Source organism: Semicossyphus pulcher, unplaced genomic scaffold, assembly GCF_022749685.1.
Source record: "Semicossyphus pulcher isolate SPU_LCO1_2020_fin unplaced genomic scaffold, fSemPul1.0.p SCAF_4, whole genome shotgun sequence".
NCBI classification, from domain to species: Eukaryota; Metazoa; Chordata; class Actinopteri; order Labriformes; family Labridae; genus Semicossyphus; species Semicossyphus pulcher.
Genome location: NW_027211715.1, coordinates 17,333,879 through 17,342,392, shown reverse-complemented (window position 1 = coordinate 17,342,392; position 8,514 = coordinate 17,333,879). Strand labels below are relative to the sequence as shown.

General features: G+C 41.2%; 1 protein-coding gene across 1 annotated transcript; it reads right to left on the bottom strand.

The window, feature by feature from the left end:
• Positions 1-699: 699 nt before the first annotated feature.
• LOC138607302 (lipoprotein lipase) lies at positions 700-6,853 on the bottom strand. The gene is made up of 10 exons (XM_069679884.1): positions 6,729-6,853; positions 5,717-5,913; positions 5,181-5,360; positions 4,534-4,645; positions 4,180-4,413; positions 3,819-4,061; positions 3,479-3,599; positions 3,008-3,226; positions 2,069-2,176; positions 700-1,984 (listed from the first exon to the last, which is right to left on the bottom strand). Exons 1-10 carry the CDS (start codon positions 6,826-6,828, stop codon positions 1,963-1,965), a joined length of 1,536 nt encoding a protein of 511 aa, XP_069535985.1. The 5' UTR covers positions 6,829-6,853; the 3' UTR covers positions 700-1,962.
• Between the last annotated feature and the right edge of the window lie 1,661 nt (positions 6,854-8,514).

Here is an 8,514-nt window from a genome sequence, read left to right as displayed (position 1 = left end):
TGGTTTACTTAAAGGACATTTGTCTTGCATGTTTACAAAAGAGAATGATGCTTAAATTTAATTTAATAAAATGATGGTAAATACATTTTTGTCTCGGGTATAATAATTTATCATTAATGATTTACAGTGGTTTAAAAGTACTTTTACTCAGGTGATGTATTTAAGTGCAACTTTGGTGTAATGCACTATTCCTGTTTTAAGCAACTTAAACTCTTACTCTACTTTGTTTGTTTAGTCACATTTTAAATCTTCATGAGTTGATAAAAGTTCTCTCAGATTTTTTGTTTCATCATTTCGTCAGCTAGCAGTTTCAGGCATTAAAAATAACTAGTTAATTAGTTAATTAGTTTGTCTGTTTCATAATGTTTGTCGATGAATCTGGCTTTGCTTTTCACTCGCATATCTCTTGGGTGACCCTGACACAGTCTATGGCGTCACAACTACAAGGACAGGAGCTAACTTTGTGTAAACCACAAATATGAGCATGTTTATATCAGAAACAGATGTGCACGCTCAAATAGTTCCAACCAAACACACATTTTTCATAAATGACAGATCAAAGAAGTGAATTAATAACCGTAAGATGATAAATAATAGTGCTAATTGTGATTAAATAAATGTAGGACCATTTTTCATGTTCACCACCTTCAAATAAAGGTCAGGCTCAGGACGTCCTCTCATTTTGGTTTATTAGAGAAATGTATACAGAACAGTAAATATATACAAATATGTACAAAGATGCTGAAATACACATTTTACAGATTAAAAATATATAACTGTTTCATACTACAAAATCAGTCATCTTTATCATGCTATTTACAGAACTGTACAGGTAACTCGTTTAGCTTTCTCTTCCCGTTTTCAGTGCAAAAGAAAAACATTTCCACTTTTTTAAAGTAGGTGAAAATAAAGTCACAATGATTACAGTACCGATCTCTAAAAAGCCCAGGTTTACATATTGCTCACAGAACTGGAAATGTTAGTATGAATAAAGAGCTTTAGTCGCGACCTGCACATGCACAGAAAACTGCACTGCACAGACTGAAGAAAGGCAGTGCAACAAAATGGCAACATTGATATAAACTGTACCTTCCTCCTTCTCACTGAGCGTCATGTACCTCATTTATTTCAAAGAACCATGGTAGACTAAATGTTCGACACTTCTTTGAGGTAACAGCCTCCAAGTAACACGCCACGTCACAGTAAATACGATGCAAAAGTGTTTAAAACAACAATATTTGCATGCTCAGGTGACTTTCAGTAAAAGTCGCAGAGTTTAGAGAATAACAACACTAATGTGTAGAACAACAGCAACAAGGCACAAGGTTCAGAGTTAAGCTCAGTTTGCAACAGCTTACTTCTGGCGACAGTAAGGCACAGTGGTACAGATCCCACAGCTACATAGAGTGCTGAGAGCCACAGCGGTGAATGCTCTGTTCGGTTATGCATCAAATAATACATACAGGTCAATAAACTGCACCCCATTGCATTAAAAACACCTAAAGAAATGTATATTGACTCATTTACGCCTCTTTTTTAGACTTCTGCAGACCTTTAAGTGGACGTCTTTCTTCACAGTGGTTGTTATAAGTATGAAATTTGACTTGCTGTATGTTACACGCTGGAGCTTCACTACCTCTAAAACCACAAGGTCACTCCTGTCTCTCAGTGTGTGAGGCTCTGAGGCGAGCTGAAACAGTATTCATTTCTTTAGACACAAAATGTGAACCAAAGAAGACAACAGTTACTTTTTTGTACAATAATGACGTTACAGTTACGTGTGGTAAAAACAGCGCTATATAAAATATGTTACATTATTCACAAACATATTGTTTTATAAATAACAAACTTCTGTGTCTGTTGTAAAATTTGCAAAACAAAATAAGTTACAGGTGTATAAATTATTTGTCCAGTGCTGAAATGGATGAAAGGGCGTTCAGCGTTGGAGCCTTTAGTTGAAGGTCAGTGATTCTTCAGAGTGACTCTACAGACAGAAAACGTTCATGTTATTTATGAGCACTAACAGCAATGTGAAATGTCATTAGGGGAACTGCGGAGGGTAACACACCTTTTTGGAGATCTTTTCGAGTTCGTCCTCCAGGCGTCCTTACATTTTACAAATGTGACCTCTTGTGTTAAATCCTGAGCTTCAGGGTCTTTGATACAGAACACCATCCTGAAAGAGAAAACACAACCGATCTGTATGAGGACACTCAAGTAGCTTCGCCAGTGGCAAGCAATGACCGTATATATAGATGGACGACTGGTTTCCATCTGCCCTCATTGTAAAATATTGAAACCAAAACATCCTCTGTGACGGGTGCTGCCATCTTGTGCTGGTGACGTCATAAGGAGCCAGAGCTGCGCAGTAAAGATTGACAGGTGGAGCCATAGCCACTTCCGCTAACCAAAACACACACACACTTAAACTACCAAAACAATGCCAAACAGCAGAACAGCTTCTTTGTGTTGGTCTGAAGCAGACGTTCACAGATATCGAAACTTCAATGACTGTAGTGATTGTTTAAGTTACGCTTCTTCTCACCGTTCCTCCTCTACTCTGCTAATCTGAAACAGATCAGCCGTATTTATCAACAGAGCTGTCAATCATCCTTTTTACAGCAGAAAATAGACTTGACTTGAAAAATGAACACTTGGACGTAAATCAGTATGATAATAACTAACTATAATGACAGAAACCATGTTTGAGAAACATTTATTTAACGTGTATTTTGATTTTATAGTTGACTCATGTCCCATCTGTTAACATGGAGGAGGCGGGCTTTATGACCTATACAGCAGCTAGGCAGCAGGGGGTGCTCGAGATGTTTTGGCTTCACTTTTAGGGAGCTGTCATGTCGTCCATCTTTTTATACAGTCTATGTTGGCAAGAAAACAACTACAGGTTGAAATGAGTATTCCTAAAACTCCTGCTAAAATAGTGTGCAATCGTGTATTCAGTCATGTTTCTAATAGTCTGTGTGTTTTTTCTTGTTGCACAACTTACTTTTTTTGGGTCTCGCCAGCTCGGATCCGGATTTTGTGAACCTTTACGTCAGTGTTGTCTGAATCACCCGACCACAAAGAAGACACCATCTTAAACATGTTGGAGGCCGACCAGCTGTTTGTGTCCTCCCATTTAAACTTCAGCATCAACAGATCTCCGATATCTTTCTCCGTCGCCAGCAGGAACGAGTGTGTCTTATTGGTTGCTATTTTGTCCTTTCTGCCAGGAACAAATAGAGAGAAGTGTTAATGTTGTACGTGTAAGCAGAGAGAATATTCCACTTAACTTAGCCTCATAAAGTCTGCACTATAAACCACAACATCTAACTAACTGCCAAGTCTGGGGTTACATCACTGTTTATGGTTTCTACTTCATGCTGTTTGACTGTTACAAAACAACTTGTATAACTTGGAAGATGCAAGTGGCCGTAGCGTAATTCTCTTTTATTAAGGTTTTAAATGAAACACTCACAGTTTCAGCTCCAGGTTTTCAGCCTCTGCTTTTGTTCCGTACAGCGAGACGGTGAGTGACGGCTCCATCTCTGAACGGTCCACCTGACTGAGGAAGTGGATCTTCAGCTGGTAGTGGTAAACTGTAAAACAGCGTTTGTAAACCTTTAAACATCTATTTAGGCTGCTTTTGTGAAGCTGTCCCTTGTTGGATTTAAGCTGGGCAAACGTTTGACGTCAAGAGAGTTCAGAAAGTCTTTAAATCACGTGTTCAAACATTTTTTATAAGATTAGAAGCTGCCATTGGATTAGTTAATCTGCCTCTGGGTGGGTAAGAAAATAGTACAAATGAGTCCACTCACCTCTGAAAGGCATGGAGGCTCGTGTATTGGTGAACATCTGAATGTTGCGAGCCTTGCGGACCTTGCTGATGTCGTAGCCGACGGTGTTGCAGCGGTTTTTGCGGCAGCTGAGACACATGCCGCGGTTGAACGTGTCGCTGCTGCTGCATCTGTAGGCCTTGGCTGCTTCCTGCTCGTTCAGCAGGGAGTCGATGAAGAGGTGGACGGAGCGCTCATGTTCACACTTGACTGCATCGGTGATAGCTGGAGAGGAAAAGGGGAGATAGATTTAACACGTTCAACATAGTGACTATACTTAAGAATCAATTACTCTAGCTTGTTATCACAAAAACGTCACTGTCTAATGCTTTGTTCTACTCACCAATTATCCCAAAGTTAGCGATCTTCTTCAGGGCCGCCCTGAGGTTGCAGCCCGGCTGGAAGCTGCCTCCGTTGGGGTAAATATCAACATGGCCGACAGGCTGCTTGATCCCAATGCTGAAACCCAGGGATCCCCGTGTGAAGGTGTGAAGAACGTCCACAAAGTGAGCGTCATCCGGGGAGAGACGCCTGTGGGCGTGCACCCCCTCAAAGTCGGGACCAGCTGGGTCCAGACCTGCAGAGAGAGACAGGAAGTGTTCGGAATGAATAAACCAATCAACTCACAATGAACCAAAATATAAATTCAAGATCATACAATTTGAAGTCACATGTCAGAATATTCGGATTAGTTTACCGGTTATTCTTCCAACTTTATTGGTTGCATGGCTTCCAGCAAATCCTGCCACATGAGCCCCGAGGCTGTAGCCAATCAGGTGGAGGTTCTCCAGAGGCATGTTGGTCGTTTCCTTAAAAGTACAAAATAAAAGTCAGATAAAGGCTTCCTTCACTTGTGAACTAAACTATCTAAATCTATAGCAGAAGATCTCTTATTGTTAAAGTGGCACATCCTGTGACAAATTAACTAATGAAAGCATGAAAACTAATGAAACCGTGTATTACTTCTGTGTTTACTAGTTAAAAGTAGTATTTTAGAGTAAGGACAGGGTCCATAAGTTACTTATTGCTGATTAATTTTCTATATTGAGTATTGATGAGTATTGACTATATTTGCAACTTTTTAAAAAACACAGGAGTTTGCTAATTGCTGAGCGCACACCAATGAACATCTGTGCGTTAAGTTTCATCTTTACAGTTCCAGCCCCCTTTTTGTCCTCCAGTGTTGTTGTGTTAGAATTCCCTTGAAAGCAATGACAACTATAAAACTGCATACAAAGTGTTTTTAAATAAGGAGGTGGTGAATATCTGTCTACTATTCTTAAAAATGGACAGAGATGGGTGGAACCTTTTTTGAGTGAAACCTGTGAATTTGATCCCACTGACCTCGATCCAGTCGATGAATCGAGCGACCTCCTGCCCCACTGCTTTGGTGTTGTGAGCTGCCACTCCATAGTGGTTCTGTGCTGAACTGAGCCAGTCCACCACGATGACGTTGGCCGTCTGCTCTCTCTCGTACAGCGCTGACACCAGCTGAGCTACCCAGCTTTCAAACAGGCCGCTCACCTGTATGAATGACAGTCAAAACATTAAACTGACAGCGCAACACGTCATTAGCACAAATCAAACTGGCATTTATTACAACTCTAGGGTGTTCAGGAAGAATTAGCTTAATGGTAAAAACCTGGACTGTTCATCTTCACAGGATTGTCTTTGGGAATTACTCCTACAAGTTTAAGCTTGTGAAGAAAGTTTTGAATTTTAGCCAGACTTTAAGGCACCTGCATTTGGTGAAAGAATAATGACGCACGACTAACCACAGGTGGTTTTTTTTGTAAACCAACCAGAGATAAGTGAACAAAGGCCTCAGGTGTTTTAAAGACTGTGGGCATGTCACAACAGGCTGAAGAATCTCCACTCACCGTCCATCCATGGATCACTAGGAAGGTCTTTGAGGTGCTGTTGAAGGTACAGGCGGCCAGGGACTCAGGCTGGCCGGGAACGATGTAGCACAGGTCATCATCAGGATGGGACGGTTTGCGGAGGGAGAATTTGGCAATAGTTTGATTGGAGTCATCCTTCTGGTTAAACAAGTCTCTCAGATGCTCGAGGAGGTTACCTGAAAGACAGGAAGGTGAAACATTAATGGTGTGTTTTCTCTGAGAGGAGGAACTCCTGTGTGTAGCTGGTGTTTTTGTCATATGTGTAAATCTGATCTAATGTTCTGGCTGGGCAGCCTGCGACGCCTGACTAGCTAACTGAGTGACTGGTTCCAATAAGCCGAGCCCCTTGGGGCCCCTCAGAAAATGAGCTTCCACCTTAGACGAGATCAGTCCTCTGGGGTTACAGGAGTTCACTTGGACAGACTGAGCTCCATAGAAACCAGCGAGCGTTTTCCCAGCTTTGTTCCTGCCATCTCACCGACGATAATCTGCCCAAGTTTCAGAGCTCTGACACAGTCAGCTGACTCAACTCAACTGGGGGTGGTGCTGGTTTTCAGGGGGGGTGGATGAAGGGACTGCACAGATATTTACAAGGCTTACATTGCAAAAGGGTTGAAGTGGTTCAGGGGCCTGATTGTTTTAAAAAATAATTATTATTACACTTGGACAATTCGGATCATGTTAAGAAGTTACCTGAACATTTCACCACTATGTGATCCCTGCAAGTTAAAATCAAACACCACCTCCCTCATAGCCAAACAAACACAGGTTTAGTCATAGACACGTGACATACTTTCTCATAGAGACAGTTAATGTTATTACAAGGTCCAAACTACACACATCCGGCTCACACACAACACAAGCACATAAAGAGGACAGATTCTCACCGCGAGTTTAAGCACACTCATACTCACCCAAATCCTTAAGGTTCCGTATCGTGTGTTGATGTGTGTGAAAGTAAATGTGTATGAAGCGTAAACTGGAAACTCACCAGAAATAGAATTTGCGAGCTCTTCCTCCAGGGACGTCACATACTGCACAGCTGCGTTCAACACCAGAAAGAACAGAAACCGAACTCTCCACGCTTTCATTTCTTTCACAACTTTGTCCTTTTAGAGAAAATGTATTTCACAATAAATGGACTCAAACAGAAAACTCGCAGAGGAAGAGTAAATATATTCCTTCTCCGGATGATTCGGTTCGTCCTGTTGCGCGCAGAGCGCTGATATCTGAACCACCTTGAACTGTCCGCGTCTTAAATAGCTCCTCTGACAAGCCATTGGCTGCTGACCCCCGGGCGGGGAATGGAAAAGTCTGTGTAAAGTCAATCATTAGACTGCTTTACAACAGAGGCTGGCAGGACGGCTTCTCATTAAAACCAGCAGAATGCTCAATTAATGTCTCTAACTTTATTAAATGTTTGTTTCTGCCTTACAATAGGCCCAACATGAGGGGTTAATCACAGTTACATTGCATGTTGGAGTGACTGCTTTCTTGTTTGCTTAGGCCAAATTGATTCATTCATTCATTGAATGAATACTGTAACAGGTAGGCTATTTTTTTGTAAAACGGATTGGTCATTAATAGTGAAACATTTCATATTTTAAGTTTTAAGTATTATTAAATGCAGAACAAAATCATGAACTCACAACACACTGCACGCACATCTGCATGTTATCTTCAACACAATAAGTGCCTTTAAGGACAAGGAGTATTATAAATATGATATGATATGATAATAAAACTTGCAGGAAAAAGAGATGTAAAAAAGAAGAATTAGACAACAATTGCATGGTGCTCTCTCCCACACATTCCTGTACGCGGGCAGCTTGGCTGGATGCAGGGGGGCCTCTTAAGGACTATCTGGGGCCCCCTTTTGACTGATCTGCTGTTGTCAAGGCATCAGAGAGCAGGTAAGACAGAGAGAATACAGAGCAGAAACAAACCTGCACCAAGCAGCGTTATTTTTGTAGTAGGCCTCATTTATTTTACACTGTGGCTTATTAGAAGGGCACCCAAATGATCAAGCTTTATACTAGTAAACATTTTAGACTCAATTTTAAAGAAATGATGACAATTGATGTAGCAAAACCAAACATTCCCTTTTTTGTGTTCCATTCATTCTTATTCCTTGTCAAAACTTAATGCCTACAAGCCCCACAATGCAGCTCTGCGGCTAACAGTGTGGTCAATGATTCAGCTGTTTTAAGCTAGTAGCAGCTACTGTAGCCTCAGGCAGAGATCAGGGGCAGACTAAGGAGGTCTGGTCAGCTCACTTCTTTCCACCATGGTTTTTGGTTTCATTTCCCTGTAGGCTCCAGCAAATACTGACTCAAGCGTAATCACTTGAGTCATGTTCATGTAGGTCTAATGTGTTCAGAACTTTTTTCTTTAAAAATTCATGTTGTTCCATTTATTACACTGTTTTCACTGTGGGATTGTCACTATGTCGGTAATTGGTTTCAGTGGTGTGTATGTTGTAGACAGCGTTAGCAGGCTTGTGAACTTAATAGTTCAATTGACCTTCACAGCAACAAGCTTGTAACTTCTCAACCATCACCCCGTCGGCCTCCTGCCCAGTTTATCTTGGCATCTCTTGTTGGAGTTTTGGGCAACAAATCAGCTGCCTTGAAGCCAATTACTCTAGCCTGAATGTTAGCACATAATCCCAAGCTGGCATGTAAGAGCATTTTTACCCAGTTAGTTAATGAAATGCTGTGTGCATGCAGGAGGTCAAAGCTCAGATGGAAATGAAAGACTCACTATAATAGCAGTAT

Bases quoted from the DNA above. Each gene is read 5' to 3' on its own strand.
- LOC138607302 (XM_069679884.1), bottom strand. From the start codon at position 6,828: ATGAAAGCGTGGAGAGTTCGGTTTCTGTTCTTTCTGGTGTTGAACGCA. The intron at 5,914-6,728 runs GTGAGTTTCCAG...CCTGTCTTTCAG, and splicing joins GCTCGCAAATTCTATTTCTG to GTAACCTCCTCGAGCATCTG. The intron at 4,646-5,180 runs GTCAGTGGGATC...TGTACTTTTAAG, and splicing joins GATTCATCGACTGGATCGAG to GAAACGACCAACATGCCTCT.